The sequence below is a fragment of the Penicillium cinerascens genome, assembly GCF_028974065.1.
Source record: "Penicillium cinerascens strain IBT 15544 chromosome Unknown scaffold_4_segment0_segment1, whole genome shotgun sequence".
In the NCBI taxonomy this organism is placed as follows: domain Eukaryota; kingdom Fungi; phylum Ascomycota; class Eurotiomycetes; order Eurotiales; family Aspergillaceae; genus Penicillium; species Penicillium cinerascens.
Genome location: NW_026695298.1, coordinates 1,428,942 through 1,447,063, shown reverse-complemented (window position 1 = coordinate 1,447,063; position 18,122 = coordinate 1,428,942). Strand labels below are relative to the sequence as shown.

Below are 18,122 nucleotides of genomic sequence, written 5' to 3'. Positions count from 1 at the left end.
ACAAAACGCTGCCCGATAAACCATGGAACCCAGAAAGCGGGCATGATCCAACCAAGGGCGGCAATTGAAATCTACTCTAATTGTTGGGGCTTTTTGACTTTTTTATCTTTGACGGTTCGGTGTACCGCAGAATGCAAGGAGGCATTCACCTGTGCGTAGATCTTACATTGAAATCTTGAATTTGTCGTGGGACGCGACACCGAATTCCTATTGATTTCCTTTGTCGGCTACAGAGGCTACCCAAACTCGATACCGATACCTTTTGATACCGTGGAGGAGCACAGTCACTGGAGACAAGAAATATCTCCGTGACATGCATTATATCGCTGGGTGGATCGACGGGCTGCACTCCAACGTCTCCACTTTATGGTGTGCCGCAAAACCCGGAGCTGATGGGGCCGAACCGCCATTTTTCTCGCGACGCGACCGGCAATGGCTTTTCAGATCGTGGGATGATAGAAACGTCTGTCAAAGAGATCTCGGATTCTTATCACGACCGTTCTCGCGACTCGTGACTCATCCGGTGGTGGATGAATACTTCCACGCATTCCACAGAGCCTGAGAGAGTGAGAGTACGGGCAAGTGCATGACGTCAGAACGCATCTGGCAGGCCCGAGAGTCGCGCACTGCCTTGGTTTAGTTTCCTTGGCCGAGGGTCTGGGCCCCCCAACCGCATATCCAAGTTCTTTGCGTAGTCTACTGTACTGTAGTTACTGCTCCCCCGTACAACCAACCTGCTGGGCCCTGCTCGTGGGGAGTTGGTCATCCTCAAATCAGCCTCCTGTCTTGACACTTTCTATGTTCCCTGGTTCCTCGATGCTTGGAACTGGGAACTACCTCCCATGCGGCTGGTGATGGGGTCATCCATCTCCGCGGTCCGTGCTATTGGTGGGCCTCGTTATCGATATCTAACTGTGAAACACTGCCGCCGGAGGCATTGCTACCAGGGCCGAGTGCCACAGTCCTAATGTAGTAGTCGCCCATGTCCTTTCCGACAGCACTAATCGGCGTTTCACGATACCCGGTCAAGCGTTGAGGGTTGAGGATTCGGGAGGCGCATGTCTCACCCCACCAAAACGACACGGGAGTTTTTCCCTCCTGCATATTTAGAAATTGAAATTGCAATTGCAATTGTACTATCGAAATTGTTATCTAAATTCCTCTGCGCCCGGGCCACCATTTTTGTTCTCCATCGGCAGAGTTTTCACTTTGCCACTCGATCCCCGTTGAGTGGCAGTAACCCCGTGGCTTTATCAGACCCGATTTTCATTGAATGCGCTAGCACTCAAATCGGCAAAGCCGGCCCTGAGCTATCCCCAGATAAGAGCCGGCCCCCATCGCGATGGTCGAGACTCTGCACACGTTCATCTGACAACCATCCTTCCTGCGACCCTCCTGCATGGGGTCTGTTCGTGCTGTTGATCCCCCTCTCCAGCTTTTTCATCCATCTCCACCTTCGTCCCCACCCTGTAGAAATGGAGGGGCGCAATGTGGCTTTCTCCCGCGGTTTCCCTGTAGCTAGACCCTTGCGAACGCTGAAACTAGACGACCGATATAGTATGCTGATAAGGGTGACCTAATCTACTCTGTTGCAAAGGTCGAAAAGAAGGTTTCCGACGATGCGGTAGTCACAGCAGAGCCACAGTGCAGCGATAACGCCCGTTGGCTGGCCTTCCCCCCCCCCCCCCTCCCCCTCTTGTCGTCAACAGAATCCCGGATTTCCAGTGCGTTTTTCGTCCGATACCGTGGCCAGCCTGGTCTTTTCGGTCTTGTTGACGGTCGGGTGCGTTTGACTCGCCGAGATCGCACCATGGACAACGTGAGCACCCTTCAGAACGTTGATCGTCGTGATCCCGACCATCACACTTCACACTACAGAATCACGCCTTGTCCCGCCGTGAACATTTGTCGTGAAACAGCCAGGATGGCCGCACCCGAGCGGTCGGACCCGAAGCTGTCATAGCGCGATATCTGCTTGGATTGGCAGCTTGGCTCCGAAAGTTCAGCCCCAGATCTTAGTTTCTGACACGCCTGAGCGCTTACTCAATCCTGCGTTACGATCTACAACCTGAGATTAGATTCGTATTTGTTTATTCTCGACGGACTGAGCCCCCTACACCGCTCGCGATCGAGTTGCTTAAAGCGTCGTTCAGGCCATGTTAAATTCCCTTTCACTCACCGGCCAAGATACCCATGCGCTGCTATAGGGCGCGGGCGTTAATGTGGCTGAACCTTGATTCGCAGCTTGTTTCGGCACTAGGCTTGCCGACCAAAGTTTTCTATACAGCTCTGTTCTGGGCATCTTGGAGCGAGCTTCGATTCCATCACCATGGTATCGCATTGCGTGGCCCCTAGACGGTGGTCTTCTAGCCTTCCGCCACAGCTTCGCCAAAATAATCGATCAATTGACAAAGGACGTGGCGGGAAGACAGAAGAGCGTACCGCGTCACTTCTATCTCCAACTTCAACTACCTCGTGTGGGGCCTCACGGCATCAGGACTCTCACGAAAGACACCTTATGGGCTGGGGAGTGAAGCGGACCCGGCCGTAGAGGATCCGATCTGGGGAAGCGCTGACTGCATGAGGCTCCTTGTTCTTAGCTGCGGGGTTAATGCTCCTCGCGATAACAAAGCAATCCCATAAATGGGAGAACGCGGTCTGCTACGAGTCGGTTCGGCTATATCTCGGTCTGAGTGGTATAGCGAAATGTCGGTGTGCTCCCAAGGTAGTGCACGAGCTGACCAAAGCCCGGCTCTCGCAGAAGCATCACTCTTCTATGGCCAAGTATAAGCTGCTATACCGTAGTACATATGATAATGCCTTGGGAGAACACTTGGGAAACTTGCAATGCTAGCGGTGTTATCGGTTATACTTTTTGTCCGACAACGCGAGGGTGCCCCCTTTCCCATAGCCCTCTCTGTCCAGCTGATTGTGCAGTATCTCGCATATTGCATGTCGCATCACGCAAGCGTAGCTTACGCACCTTGTATGCATTTGATTAAGCACATGACCTTATTTCTATCTTACAGGGATGCTGACATTGTCACCGGGATGATCGTTGATTACAGGAAGTACATAGTCAATGGTCCCATGCAGCCCAGTAACACAAAGGGTTGACTTTCCCAGTCCAGCACAAACGAAGCGCCCAGACTATCAGGGACCGATGTTCAGTCCGTGCGGAATTGCATATACAAAAAAAAAAAAGAAAATACTTCTGTATCCACCTCCCAGATGTGGTCCCTCCTTGTCCTGAGACGAAATAAGTAACATATACTTCGGCTCGCACGCTTATGCATGGCATAGGAGGCCGACCAATGACGTCCGGCCAAGCCAGTTTCGACCGCAGCCTAGACTTGCGCGCGGTAGTCAGTGCGTAGAAAGCCGGCGCCACGACTTGACGGTTGGCGGTTGGCAGTGGGGCTCTCCAGGCTACAAATAGACTGGGGCCCTGCACTCCGTACATACGCCGGTGCATTAGTGCGGCGAACTGACAATTCCTTTGCATAGCGCGAGGTCAGTGCAGGGCATCATCCGTTTTAGGGGATGCTCGGGCTTCAGGGGCATCCCAAGGTTCAACGTTTGATGTGGGGGATATGCGATTGCAGGTCCGCCCCGATGTGCGGGATCCATTTTCCTTTCCATCGCCGGGGTCGATGGGAACTTTTTGGCGATTCCTTATAGACTGTATGATATGGTTCCGCCATAGTATACATGGCTGGCCTCGGGCCCCGAGTTCGGATCCAAAGTAGTTCCCGTCTGGGCCTGGACGATCGTTGGTTGCGGCGCCAAATCATTTTCTTCAAAGCACGGTTCGCCTGGATACTGACGAGTGTACCGCTTGAAGCGTCGGTGATCATATTGGGAGGCCAATACCTCGACTAAGGAAACCAATTCCCTCTCCAATGACAACGGGGCGGAGATTTAGTGCTGCAACCTTTCAGAAGGCCGAACGATATGATATTCTTCGATCTATATCCCGTTTGTTATGCAATTTTTATCTTTGCGGGCTTCGAAACAACCGTGGCGGGAGAGGCGCACGCCGTTGTAGCACGATTTAATGGCCAGAGTCCACTTAGGAAGCACGCCTTGAACCAAGACCTCTGATGATGAAGGCAGAGCGAATCAACCCCTTGACGGGGACTTGGCGGCGGTGCCACGGCGCACTAAGAGGAGCTGATCTGGCTCTTCATTGGGGCCAAGGTGTCCTCCAATAAATGAACCTATTATTGTTGGGACTGTTGCTACGCATGTCATGTTGGGCGTAAGCTGTTAGCTAACCTACCTAGGTAGCTAGCTATACTTGTCACATCGTCCAATTCCCCTTGTCGTATTCCACGGTTCCCCAGATATTTAGTAGAAGTGAGGGGAAGATCTACGCATGGAGGATGGAGAAGGGAACCCAGAGCTCACGGCCCTAATCTCCTACCCGCACAGGTACGGGCAAGTGGAGCGACTGATTGTGGGGTCCTGGGCTGTTGAATTCGGGCAGTGCTCGGCGCTCGGGGTCTCAAAGCGCAGTCTATCAATGTGGCTACCGGTGAAACCCACATAGTGGATGCCGAGACTCTTATCGGCCCATAGCAGGTATACTTCTGGTCTTGACGCCTAACAACAACCTACCCAGCTAGGTATCAGTCCCCGCGAATCCCATCTACCTATCAGTGCAATCCCGCGGAGATGATGTGAACTGCATATGGGCCCTGCGCCCCCTCTTAATTGCGGGGTGCATCTCCATGGCGCCTGCCACTTCCATCTTTAACTTCCGGAGCTCGAGAAACTCAACCCCGCGATGTCAGGCTCAAGCTCAACACTCTAGCGTCAGCATAATACCCATGTATGCATCCACGGCCGCCGTCACGAGTTGTCTGGATAGACAGGAACCTCCCTGAGGGGACCATTCACACACCTCACCTTGAACCTCCCCTCTTTTCCCCACCTCAAGCTTCCATTCTGTACTCCTCTCTTCTCCGTACTATTGTCAGCCACACCCGCCAACGATCAGACCCCAGATTCTTCATGTTGGGTGCATCACAACTAACCCTCCCCGCTTTGTCTTGTCAAGCCTCGCGCTGACCGTTTCCCGCTTGCATCGCGCATCAGAATATCCGCGCTGAATGATATGCTGCACCTAGAGCCCCGGATGCAGCAGTAGCACAGATAAAGCTCCTGACACTCACATGATCCCGGTGCGAGGCCATAGCTTCCGGTGTTCCGGACAACTGAGCTTGAGCGTCGTCCAGGGCCATAGCCTTGAGGACAAGACCGAAAGTCAATTGTTCGCCTCCACCAAAGAACACTTTTCACACCGCTGTGTTCAGGAGACATTTAGTGGCATGGAGCGTTTGGCCATGGCCGCCACGATCAGTACACGAGGTTCGAAAAAACTTTGTGTTGGGGCCTTGACTTCTCGCCCCTTCAGTGGCAACCAGTCGAGAGTCTAATGTTCCCCGGGCCAACCTGGCCAGGGGTCGATGCTCAGGCGAGGTACCTCGATGGTCACTTCGATGTACCGCTGTCCTTGCACTGCAACTAGGCCAGTGAGGGGGGTACCGGGGGCGTTGGGGTGCGTGTCTTGCATTGCCGCCACCACTGATCTGCAGTAACCGCATCAAGCGATTGTTTCTGTTACGCGAATGTTGAATAATAAATATTGGGTTGTAGCCTGCGTATGGAGATATTTGCCTCTAGAGGAGGTGGCTATGATTGTGTTGGGAGGATACCAGACTGACGCTCGCATTAGAGAAATTTGAAGGCAAAGTGCTTGGGAAGTATGGACCTAGGTATGGCGATTTCATTATGAAGACACTCTAGCGCTCCCGAGGTCGTTCTCAGTTGATATATACTTGACGTTATATGTTCATCATTCGACACTGTTTCTAATCTGGTTAGAGTATGTAGAAATTTCGACTACTGCGAGAGACATTAGCATCGACAGCCCCTTAGTAAGGAACAGGAGGTGGTAGACCTTCAGACTCGCAGGCCTTCGGGGCGTTCGGGCAGCAAAGAATCTCGAAATAAGTTGTCTATACAGACACACTAGGACTCTACAGTGTACAATGAGCTGCAAGATATTCGCGGCGTCAGCTCATGTCGTGGCCGACATTCTCGCGGCGCAATCGAGACCGTCCGGTACAACGTGACCAGCAAATGCTTGATTTGATATAAAAACAATGCCGCAACCTCGTCACAGCTGGATATCGACCAATCTAGAAATAGAGCTGTGATGCTGGCTCACCTTCCACTTTCCTGGCGTGCAGTAGCTCACGAAGCAGCTAGCTTTCGTTTTGAATCAGTAGATTGTGGGACATTGGCGAATATATAGGCACATGGTGAGCCTGGTTCTTATTTGTTCATAAATAAATAGCGAGAAGTGTATCCCCAAGCCCAACATCCATCGAGTGCCGAAGGTTTTAGGGTGTTGGAAAATCTCTGTGTTCTTCGAAGCTTCGGAGGACAGCAGAACCTCTTCCTCGTGGCATCCACAGATGAGTCTGCGATGAGACAGTGATGACGGCGTCGTTACCCAACATCGTTGGCCCGGACAGAAACAAGCCATTCAAAATTGGGAGAAGTTCACCTAGGCCAGAGCTTCTCGCCTGGGATTAATCGCCCTCATGGGCCACATGTGGTCTGTGATCAAGTTAAGGGAATGGAAGAACCAGTTAAACCGCGACACCCAGTAGGACGATGGAACAGCAACCTGACCGTAACGTGAATCCACCGATAATTCAGTCAAGAGTCGCGAAAGAGCAAAGCGCAAAGTGATCGTGGGGTGAAGGACGAGAAAAGGCGGGATCACGATAAGATCGGTGGAGCCGAGATTCTCCCACTTCATCTCCGCCGCGAGCCGTGGTTCCTACCTTCGTTCCTGGGATCTGCTCGGTGGACTTGTTTACCTCCTCAAGGTGTACCCAAACCTCGGTACCTTCACTCCCATGTCTGAAGCGCAAGGTGCTGGGTTGGCCGGCCTGGAAAAAGAGCTGGGATGCTCGGTATGTGCGCCAAATTCCCCGATTCCAGAACCCTTCCATTTTTCCTGCGCCCCTTGCGTAGAACCTTCGCTAACGGTTATATCACTTGGAACTAGATCTGTACTGAGCTTCTCTACCAGCCTCTCACACTTCTTGACTGCCTACACACCTTTTGCGGCTCCTGCTTGAAGGAATGGTTTTCAGCACAAGGCTCGCGCAGGCGGCCCTCCGGCTCCTCCCCTCGTTTCACCTGCCCGTCATGTCGAGCTGAAGTACGCGGCACCCGCGCAAATGCCACTGTCACGACGTTGCTGGATATGGTCTTGGTCGCCCAACCGGATCGGGACAGATCTGCCGCTGAGAAGGGAGAGATCGCGAGACGATACAAGCCGGGGGATTCTGTGATTCCGCCGCTCCAACCCGACGACGAAAGTGAAGAGGATGAGGAGGACCAGCGGGTGTTGGAGGAGATTCGGGAGCTGAGTCTCCACGAGAGTCGGTCACAAGCAACACGAGAGGCTCAGCGCACGACACAGCCAGAACGAGCGCGGGACAGGAGCAGCAATCCAGAGAGACAGGCAGACGATGGCCGGTCGCGACGGCGACGAGAAGACAATTCAGAGCGACAGCGCACGACTCGACCCCAGGGTGACTCGGAACGAACCAGACGTGTCGAGCATCAATCAAGCTTGCGTTCACTACTCAGTATGTCTTCGGAAATGGAGAGCATCGAGGAAGAGATCTTGCGGCAGATTATCGAGGAAGGTCTACTGGATGATATCGATTTGGATAACGTTGATCCAACCCAAGAAGAGGAGCTCACTGAGCGCATAGCGGATGCGTACCGCAGAAGGCATATGCAGCAACCACACTCTCGTCAAGAACAAAGACGCAGGCAATCTCCTGAGCGTCCTGCGCGTGGGCACTCGCGATCACAATCAGCTCAGAGACCTACCGAAACAAGCACGACGACTCGAGAGCCTAACGATCGACGTCCACCTATCTCGAGGCCGCACCTTTTCGATCCGACCACGACGCGCCCGACTCAAGGTCACCAACGACGGAATTCCGAGCAAGCTAATGGTCAACGTCGGACGTCACCCGTTCGAGTGAATCAAGGGTCAACCTCGGAAGATGTGCTACGACCTGCTGTGCGATCCTCCAGTGACATGACCGCGGAGCGGACTCGGAACTCTCAAACTGAGCGAGCAAGAGCGTCGTCATCCTCGAACCGACCTAGACGAGCAACGGAATCGGAACAGAATATCTCGGACACATGGATGGGTGCAGGAAGAGCGGGGGGTTCCTCCAGGCATATTATCAGCCAATCCACTACGAACTCACCAACCTCGATTTCTTCACCACCCGCGGAGACTCACAGTTCCACACCGACTGAAAGTGCTGTCCCAACTCTACCATCACCGCTTGCACCACCTAGGTCTGAAAGGAGGAACCGACCATCCACGTCACGATCAAATGCCGCCGCTTCTCCAAATGTCCAATATCCTGAACCCGCTATTTCCTGTGACGGCTGTGGGAAGGCGAACATTCAATATGACCTACACGTGAGATGCCCCAAGTGCAAAGACGGGAATTATCATCTTTGTCTGCGATGCTACCGTTCTGGCAAAGGCTGCCCCTCGTGGGACGGCTTCCGTTCATCTGCGCAAAAGACTTTCGAGCGAATCCTTGCATCTTCAAATCACCGACCAGCGCAAATACGTGAGACTGGACACATCTTCATTTCCATCAAATATGAAAGACCGCCCGAAACAGCCCAAATAACCACGAGCGGTGACAGACAAATGACTCGCGACAATCCATCACGCCGTCTGGAAACAGGGTTCTTCTGTGCAATTTGCCAATCATCAGCAAATGACTGTTTCTGGAATTGCCGCCAGTGTAATGAAGGAGACTGGGGCTTTTGCAACCGCTGTGTCAATCAAGGCCGATGCTGCACTCATCCACTGTTGCCCATTCGACGCATGGCCGGCCACCCGGCACCTTCTGCCCCGACTAACCCGGGCGATACTACGACCAATGCACCAATCTCTCTGGACAAGGAGAGTTACAAAATCCTCTCCTTTTCCACCAAATGCGATATTTGCACCTACCCAATCCCCGCTTCAGTGACCCGTTTCCATTGCCTGCAATGTAACGATGGCGACTACGACGTCTGCACAAACTGCTACCTCAAGCTCGTCGCAACGTCCAAAATCAGCAAAGAAAATGGCCACAACGGCTGGCGCCGCTGTCTAGCCGGACACCGACTAATTGTCGTCGGTTTCGAGGACGGCGACGATGGTCAACGACGCGTGATAGTCCGAGACCTAGTTGGCGGGCACGCCCTGAAAGATGAGCATGTCAGCCGCTCACCCTCTTCATCTCCTGAGATTGGCACCGGCGACTGGAGCTGGAAGGAAGGCCAAGAGCGCCGCAAAAAGGCCTCTCGTCTGCGAGGCCCCCTTTCCTCTCCAAGCAGTAGCCCTGCTGTTGATAGTGCGAATCAGAATTCAGGAACGCCGACGTCTCAACAGGCCCCGCCCTTTCGACGTTTCCCACCCGATGGTGGTGTCGGTCTCATCGTTCATGCTTTGTGGTCTTGGTACCCCGAAGAAGAGGTCCAGGATGAGCTGGTTTTCCCGCGAGGTGCCGATATCAAAGAGGTCGAGAATATCAATGATGATTGGTTCTGGGGATGCTACGCTGGTCGTACGGGACTGTTCCCTGGAGCACATGTTACTGCCATTGGGGAAATTTCATAGTTGATATTTTTTGTGACGGATTCGGTTTACGGCCATTTGTTCAAATGTTGCACTTAGCTTTGCATGATATGATAATGACTATGATGAAGTCCACGAATGCATGTATCTTAGCTTCGCTTGTATCTGTTGAGAAATGCTCAGTCGTCTTCTACGTGTGAAGCTTGCAGGGTATCTGACGCAAGTCGCAATAGTTTTCATCTCATGGCGTGATCATAAAGTACTGGTATCTGATAAAGTACATGCAAAATCGTAAAACTCATACCTCCCACTATGTACAGGACAAATTATCGAAAGAAAAGAGGGCAAAACATTCAAAAGCCCTACTCGAGCAGAGAAACCATCAAACGCTGGTAATCACCCGAGGTCTCGCCACGAACACGCTCAATCAAGTCCTTTCCAAACCTATGACGATAGGCACGTTTAACCTGCTCCTTGTGGTTCCTGTCCCAGTGAACCCTGACCACGCGCACAACCAACCGTTCATCCTTGGTGCCCATGCCGGCCATGCACTCTTCAAGCAAGATGGCATCGCGCATAGCAGGATCCTTCGCCGTCCGGAGCATATGCAGCAGTGCGCCCTCCATGTGACCCGCAAACTCTTTCTCGATATGCTTCTCGAGATCGGCGTGGTACCGCGCGTGGAAGGCCTGGTCGATGGCGCGGATTTCGTTGTCCGAGGAGCGCGCAAAGATACCACACACCTCGGCGACGTTGTTGACCATGCGAGCAGAGGTGGCCTCGTGCAGGGTGCGTACCTCGTTTTCGATGGCGTGCGGGTTGGGCGGAATGGACTCGTCGTGTCGCTGGGCACGGAGGACCGATGCGAAGAGGCCGGCTGTCTTGAAGGACAGGTCGCCTTCGACGTCCTTGGTCAGCGGGCGGTGGTAGGTGCGCTCGTAGGCGGTCTTGATAGCGTTTAGGTCGGCGTTTGACCGGCCCAGTAGAACATCGTTTAGAAGCCATTCTTTGGTACCGATGCCCTCGATGGCTTCGCGAGCGCAGACTGTGTCGTACATTAATGGGCCCTCGATCACGGCCAGCAGGCCGTCTCGGAGGTGTCCACCGCACTCGGACTTGACGTCCTTGTAGAGATCGCGTTTGATGTGCTGGGAGTACGTGGCGCGCACGGCGGCCATCTGCAGCGGGTCGAGCTGCGCGAGGACATGGATCAAGGCCTTTTCGTCGGTGCCGAAGCCCTTCATCGCTTTCCGTAGCGCATCGGCTTGGGGGCTAAAGTCGCCCGGCGCTGTTTGGCCAGGGATGTAGCCTAATGATGGCACAGAAGGCGCTGCGCCATATGGAGGCATGCCTCCGTGTGGTGGTGCTCCATGTCCAATTGGGGGTGCGCCGTATGGCGCGCCATAACCGGGACCACCGGCGGGCGGCTGGTTAGGAGGAGGGGCATATCCCTGCGGCGGTTGGCCATAAGGTGCCTGGCCATGAGGAGCCTGGCCATATGGAGGTTGCGGAGAGGGAGCACCGTAGTATGCGCCCTGCTGCGGTGGATGGTGGCCGTAGCCTTGTTGAGGCGGGTACTGGCCTTGCGGTGGAGGAGCACCCGGGGGCGCACCGTATTGCTGTTGGGGATAGGGAGGCTGTTGGCAGCCTTGGGGAGGACCAGGCGGTGCACCGTGTGGAGGTTGTCCGTATGCGCCGTAAGGCGGCTCTGTAGTCAAGTCAGCAAAGTCCCCGCAGTTCGCGATGAGGTCACTCACGGTTTGGCGGGGGATATTGATAAGACATTATGGGATGTTTTATTTCTCTGGGGTATACAACAAAGCAAAGACGGAACCAGGGGCAACCAGATTTAAATAGCCAAGTAACCCATGGATCGCGACTTTGGTTAGTGTGGCGCAGTTGTGCTCGGTGGGGTTCACAGCCTTCTAAGGCGGATGTTCTGGAAACGCTTGACGTATGCCAATGCTGCCAATGCTTCGCGTTTCCAATTTGACTTTGAGCTCGCTTATTACTTGATCCGCAGGAATTATCCTCAACGAGATCTTGATGTGTTCAGTCACGGTCTAGAATGCACAGGTACATACTTCCAAGTTTGCAGGAGTCGAACAAGATACCTCGCCACCTGCGAGATGAAATCAAAGAATATTGAAATCACTCATTTTCTGAGCCACAGACGTACTTTAGCAGGCTCCAGGGTTTCTGGTCCCGAACCCGGCTCAAAAAAAAAAAAAAAGAAGGACCGAACCTCGGGGAATTTGTCCGAGTATACACAATATATAAAGATGTAAATCAGAAGAAACCAATCATCCATTAAAGTCCTGCTTATAATATGGAGAACAAAAAACAAGGCATGAGCATCCAGTAGCTACGTACTGGGCCACAATCATCAAGATCATATCATCATGCACGCCATCAATACCGACGCCTCGGAAGCCATGATATAGTGGTTTTAATAGAGACCGCGAGGTCAATGCAAGTCTTGAACCACAAAGCGTACCTCCGGAAATGGACACAACAATCTGGGAATTATTCAACAAAAGAAAAACAGATAGGGTATTTATAGAAATCATGTAGACAGAAAGAGAAAGATCATGGATATCATCAAGGAAATCATATCGTTCGGGGGAATCATTTATTCAGACGCTAGCGGTGCGTCGCTTGACCTCACTCGGCTTCTGCGCATAGGCGATCAGCATGCGGAACCCACTGCCTCGTTTCTGGCACTCGCGCAGAACTTTGCGGTCGTTCCACATGCTAGGGTCGTTGTCGCCGGTGTCGGGAAGGACGGGGTCTTCGTAGCATTTCGTATACCACCAGCGGCCAACGCGAGCGACAATCTTGGCGATCGACTCGTCGTTTGCTGGGGATGGAGATGGGTCGGATAGGAGGTCGCCTAGGGAAATGTTGTCCTCGGAGGGAGAGGACTTGGAGCCAGTTTGTGTTCCTTGGCTTCCAGTAGTGGTGACGGAGATGGTAGGGAGTGATAGGCCAGTTGAGGCCGTAGTGCCTGTTGCGGACAGGGACCGGTTGGATGAGGAGATTGTGGAGTCGGATGATCGGACAACCATCCCTGCCACGGGGATGCGGACCATGCACCGGCGAAGATTGTCAAATCCTTGACTACCAATGAGGCGCTGGACGCTGTCGCTGGTCGGCTTGAGGCTGATGCTTGAGTTGGCGAGGTAGGTCTGCTCCTTGAGTCGGCGGACGGCTTTGCGTGTACGAGCACCCATGTTTACCATGTCGCGATCCAGAATGCTCATCTCCAGGTAGCCTCCAGTGCGAAGGACGCGCTTGCATTCATGGATGATGTTGCTTTGGACATGTTCCGGGCTTGCTGCAGGAAAGCGCAGAACGGCAACCGTGAAGTAGTCCTTGGGGAAAGGCAGAGGGTTGTGCAGTCCGGCGTGATAAACGGTATGGTGGTTGGTGGGAGGCTGCCACGCCGCAGGATGTGGAAGTGCAGTAGACACTGGTCGACGGCTCAAGCTGTATACCTCGGCATCGGGATAGGTCAAAGAGCAGTAGAAAGACCAGTCGTCATTACCGAGCCCATCGATCACGAGAATTCGTCCGTGTGATCCAGTCTTAACATGATTATGAGCTGGGCTGAAGAGAACTCGTCCGAAAGACAGCCAGCGGCTAGTCATCAGGGAGGCGGATCGCATGTTTGTACGGGTCACAGCATCCCAATCACGTTCCGCAGAGCATGGGACGGACTTGCGATTCTCAGAAGACTTTGCCTTTGTTGGAGTCGGAACCGTGGCAAGAGACTGAAGAAATGTGGACTGTTGTTCACGGACTGAATCCAAGGGGGCTTTCACTGTAACGGCAGGGCTATTCAGGTTTTCCTCGCTAAAATGTCCATAGCTGGAGATCAGATCACTATAGGACGGCTGAGTCGAGGGTGCGAGGGGCGAATGCAAGGCAGAAACAATCCTGGAACGGCGAAGACGAACAGAGTCACTGCTATCACGGATCAAAGTCTCGGCGGAATTGGAAGTTCCCAGACGAGAAGGGTCGGTATTCAGCTCGTCCTGCAGGGCTCTGTGTGCCATGTTTGCAAGCTCGAATTTACCTTCCTCTTCAGGGACGTTGGACTCATCAGGCTTTGGCTCCTCGGGCGAAAGAACATGGTCGATAAGATCATCATACTCGTTCCAGACCTCGTCTTCAGTGGGCGCGGTATTTGGACGTGGGACCACTGCAGTGACTGCTGCCAAGGCTCCTGAGCTGCTGGACGACTGAGATCCGTTGCGTGGAGAGAAATGGATGAATTCATCGCCCGAGTACGGGCCAGACAGCAAGTCCAAGGCACTTCTCTCGGGACTCTTGAAAGTTGGACTGGAAACAAACTGCCAAGGCATTGACTGACTGATAGGGACGTCTGCAAAGAGCTTGCCAGCAGGCTCGGTGGATGGAGGGAATCCGTTGGAGCCTTCCCAAAGGGGAGCCATGAGTGAGGGAGACTCAGCAACGCTAAAAGGCCGAGAGAATGAATGCATAGTAGGTTTGTGTTGACGATCACGGCTCGAGACTACCTGAGGAATACGGCCCACCGATGCTAAACGTCTAGGACGACGATCCACAGGACTACTCTCAGGTTCCCGGTCCATCAAGTTGCCGTTGAACATCGCGGTCCGGGGCGACGGACGCTCATCTTTCTCGAATTCCGCATGCATTTTAGGCGGAGATGGAAGCAATACGGATGGCAGCCTTTTCTTGATGCTCAGGCCTGCCGGCACAGCGGGCAAAACGAGAACTTCTTCTTCTTCCGTTGGCGGCGAACCCTCGATTTTGTTGAGTATGTCGTCGAGCTCATCGGAGTCGGTATCAACGAACGCATAGTGTGCAACAGAACGATTGTTCAGAACAGGCGAGATTGCAGCGTGAAGTTGGGCAGCGTGAGAAACTGGAGTCGGAGTCGGAGCCGGAGTTGGAGCAGTGCTTCGCTCATTGCCGCGGTTTTTTTGAAACAGGTGCCATAGAGATGGTTTTCCCTTCTTGGCCAGCTGCCCTTCTTGCTTCGCGGGCTCTTTATGCTGGGGAGTAGGATCGGGCTTTTCATTCGAAGTTCTTCTTGGGTTCTGCGAAGGAGCAGAACTTGAACCATGACCCGAGAGGAATGCGCTACTCGTAGCGGCTTCGGAATTTGCATACAGCCCGCTCGTCTTGCCCTTGGGAACTGGCATTCGTGATTTGGAAACATTCTGACGCTCAGAAGCCACAGGCTTTTTTTCCGAGATTTTGGTTTGTGTAAGTCCCAAACTCGAGCTTGACTCGCTAGGGGTCTTGTAGTCGCTGAATGCACCGGTTGATGTTGCTAATGACTCGGACGACTGGACGGTGGAGGACGTGAGCGGTGTCGGACGTGGAGGGTTCGAAGAGGTCACACTGATACTGCTCATACTCAGCTCACTTTGGGTGCGTGAGAGTGTTGCCCCGTCGAGACCTCCACCACTAATCACCACGGGCTCCAAGCGACTCGAGAGGAACTCGTCAAGATCTAGATCTGGTCGGCTCAACGTTCCCCCCTTGCTGCTAGCGACGGATCGTGGCGTACTTCGAGTTGTACTGGTCGATCTGGTTCGGGTACCGCTGCTGCTGGCACTCGACTTCCTTCCTCGCTGGCCATATTTCCCGTATCCTTCATGGCCGGTGCCTGCTGCAGGGCCTTTGCGTGTCTGTCGGGTCGGGTCATCGGATGGTTCGTCCAATTCTGGCTTGGATTTCTTTGGGAAGAGACCGAAACGCTTTGGCGTGGGGGCTCTTTTCGGATCCGTCTTCTCTTTCGGGGGCTCCTTGGTCAGTGTCTTGGGAGATTTGCGTGCCAATACGGGCGAGCCAGCTTCCCGTGAAGGAATTCGAGTCAGATTATTGGAGCCCACAGAATCCACCGAAGTAGCAGCAGATGGGTTTGGCATCGGGTTAACCATGGCTGCAGATCGGACCTTTTCTGCAGACTCTCGTCGTTTATGACCCGTTGACTTGAGGTAAGGCAGATTGCTGTGAATCACAGGAGAGGCCTCCAATTCCAAGCGATGCGTTCCATCTCTGCTTGGCCGCGGCGGAGTCTTTGTGATAATTGGCTCTGTAATCGAGGGGGCTGCAGGGGCTCGATGGGAATTAAGAAGCTCTCGCTCTGCCTCTTCCACTTCTTTCCTAGCCTTTTCAACATCTATATCGATATCGGAATTCTTTGACGGACTGAAGTTCACAGATGACTTCCTGGGTGGCGGGCTATGAGGAGGCCCTTGAATCTTTGTAGGGATAGACCTGGTACTGGGCCTTCTTTGAGTACTAGAAGTAGCAGCCGCACCTGGGCTTGGACTTGGACCGTGAGATCTTTGAGGAATCACTGACTTTGACAGTTTTGCATCTGATAGCTCACTGGAAGCACTTTGTGGGCTGGGATATGCAGTCGGAGGAGTGAAGACAGGAAGTCGGGTCTGTGAAGGACTAGGCTGTCTTAAACGGCCAATTTTGCTTGACTGGGTGATTCCTGGGGAATATGACGATAGCGAGGTGGGTGTCGAACCACGACTCCATACCCCTGGCGACTCCGAGTATCGAGTTGAAGGGGTGCTCGCAGATGGAAAGAAGGGCGTGGGAGGTGGAGGTAAATTTCTAGTATCAATGATGGTACGAAGGCTTGCCAATTCTGCTGGCCCAATCGTCGGTGTTTCCGCTTCTTTTGTGCCGGACGAAGACGCTGACGGGCCAGCCGAGTCCGCATCCCCGAATGTAGGCCATCGAGGTTCCCTAATATCATTAGGCTGGGAAGTCTGCGGGATGACAAGGCTAAGCTTCTGTGATTCATTTGGCTCCGCATTCTTCCCTATTGTCGCAGCCTTTCGGCGCAGCACGTTGCGGGGTCGTTTGGCGGGAGGAACTTGGTAGACGGGCATGAAAGCAGGCGGACTCGTTAAATCAGAGATAGAAAATGATGATAGAACGGGCTGTGCCTGTATTTGCGGAGATAACGGCGCAGGGGACACTGAAGGCAACGAGCCACCAGTGCTTGGGCGGGGGAGCATCGATAAACGGCGATTTGCACGACTGGTAGGTCGAGGGACCGGTGCCAGTGTTGAGCCAGTCTCTTCCGCAGCCGAGGCTGATGATGCACGGCTCCTTTGAGGCGTATAGTTAACTGGTCTTGCAATATGTGACCGTGGAAGTCGAGGCGCACAGGCGATGCCGGGGTTGGCGGTCCCCGGCTGCGACACTTCTGAGAAATCCGAAAAAGGATCATTTGAAGGCATTCTACAGCCTCCATAATGGTGCGACGACATGTTGCGACGTAGGATGGAGACTTCAGCTCCAATCTTGAGCGAAATAACCGAATATTGGGTACATGTGTGTCAAAAGCGGAATCATAGCGGACATGGGCGGATCGAAGAACTTGAACTTGATACAATAATTCGTCAGCATCAAATCCCAAGCACAGCAGTGGCAACATCAACTTACATCATCAAAGCCATTACTTTATAAGGTCTCCAGGACGTGAAGCGGGTGAATTAGTAGAAACGAAGTGGGGAACGAGTTCGCAATAAGAGCATCCCAAGGCACATATAACGACAAACTATAAAAGATGGAATTAATAAATATTAAAGCAGAGTCATTATGAGGATGAACGGGGAGAAAAAGAGGCCGTTGTCAGGTAGATAAAAGATAGATGGAAATTCACCGACTCTGGCTGATCGGCGCCAAAGCTGCAGCTGCTTCGCCACAGTCTGGAGCAGTGGCGCACCGAATCTCAGGGATTTCAACTAGCCTCGGCCACGTCAGAGGGAGATCCATACGAGCCCCACGGAGCTCTAAAAATAAGCAAACGAAGAGTTGAAGACTGGCAGGAAAAAGGAATAATTCAAGACCGGAAAGAAAGATCGGGGATATTGCGTAGTCAACCGAAACACGGACTTTTTGTATTTGCTGACTCGGGATTCCCCTCTCAATGTGGGGGGAATAAAAAGGCCTCCCGGGCATATCAAACACACAAGAGTGGCATCATAGGTTTGTGCGATTGACGGCGGCCCCGGTACTGAGTGAAGCCGTCATTGGATGTACAAATTGTGACTACCTCTGTGACGAGTCGAGACGGAGGCGCCTGGACCTGTAAAAAACATGGCGCTCGTGGGATTATGCAAACGGCTCCAGAAAGCCTTGCGCTACAAAAGTCAATCCTATCACGTTTCGTTCTCCGTGTCGTCGCGCACGGAAGCCCGCATGGGAACCGAACCCGGCCCACTACGAGTCTTTCCCCGGTCAAACCTTGGACCCCGGCGTTCTGCGCATCGGATGGCTATCAACGGAGATGATTGAACACAACATGACAGGCTGCAGCCGTGGCGTGAGAGGCACATCCCGCGTTTTGTCTTTTCTGGATGGGCTTCATTTCCACGAATCTCGGCTCAAATACGTTAAATGG

The 18,122-nt window shown here is 53.2% G+C and overlaps 5 protein-coding genes across 5 annotated transcripts; 2 read left to right on the top strand and 3 right to left on the bottom strand.

Annotated features, from left to right (window-relative positions):
* Positions 1-882: 882 nt before the first annotated feature.
* On the bottom strand, positions 883-1,104 carry N7498_009637 (uncharacterized protein; the record flags this gene model as incomplete). Its single annotated transcript, XM_058456693.1, has 1 exon — positions 883-1,104. The coding sequence occupies one exon, from the start codon at positions 1,102-1,104 to the stop codon at positions 883-885; it is 222 nt and encodes a 73-aa protein (XP_058303592.1).
* A 371-nt stretch (positions 1,105-1,475) lies between these two features.
* On the top strand, positions 1,476-1,963 carry N7498_009636 (uncharacterized protein; the record flags this gene model as incomplete). The annotated part of the gene is made up of 2 exons (XM_058456692.1): positions 1,476-1,514; positions 1,559-1,963. The coding sequence occupies 2 exons, from the start codon at positions 1,476-1,478 to the stop codon at positions 1,961-1,963; spliced, it is 444 nt and encodes a 147-aa protein (XP_058303591.1).
* A 4,972-nt stretch (positions 1,964-6,935) lies between these two features.
* On the top strand, positions 6,936-9,736 carry N7498_009635 (SH3 domain protein; the record flags this gene model as incomplete). Its single annotated transcript, XM_058456691.1, has 2 exons — positions 6,936-6,992; positions 7,112-9,736. 2 exons carry the CDS (start codon positions 6,936-6,938, stop codon positions 9,734-9,736), a joined length of 2,682 nt encoding a protein of 893 aa, XP_058303590.1.
* A 320-nt stretch (positions 9,737-10,056) lies between these two features.
* N7498_009634 (annexin) lies at positions 10,057-11,488 on the bottom strand (the record flags this gene model as incomplete). Its single annotated transcript, XM_058456690.1, has 2 exons — positions 11,452-11,488; positions 10,057-11,402 (listed from the first exon to the last, which is right to left on the bottom strand). Exons 1-2 carry the CDS (start codon positions 11,477-11,479, stop codon positions 10,057-10,059), a joined length of 1,374 nt encoding a protein of 457 aa, XP_058303589.1. The 5' UTR covers positions 11,480-11,488.
* Positions 11,489-12,330: 842 nt separating this feature from the next.
* N7498_009633 (uncharacterized protein) lies at positions 12,331-16,986 on the bottom strand (the record flags this gene model as incomplete). The annotated part of the gene is made up of 1 exon (XM_058456689.1): positions 12,331-16,986. The coding sequence occupies one exon, from the start codon at positions 16,984-16,986 to the stop codon at positions 12,331-12,333; it is 4,656 nt and encodes a 1,551-aa protein (XP_058303588.1).
* Positions 16,987-18,122: the final 1,136 nt, after the last annotated feature.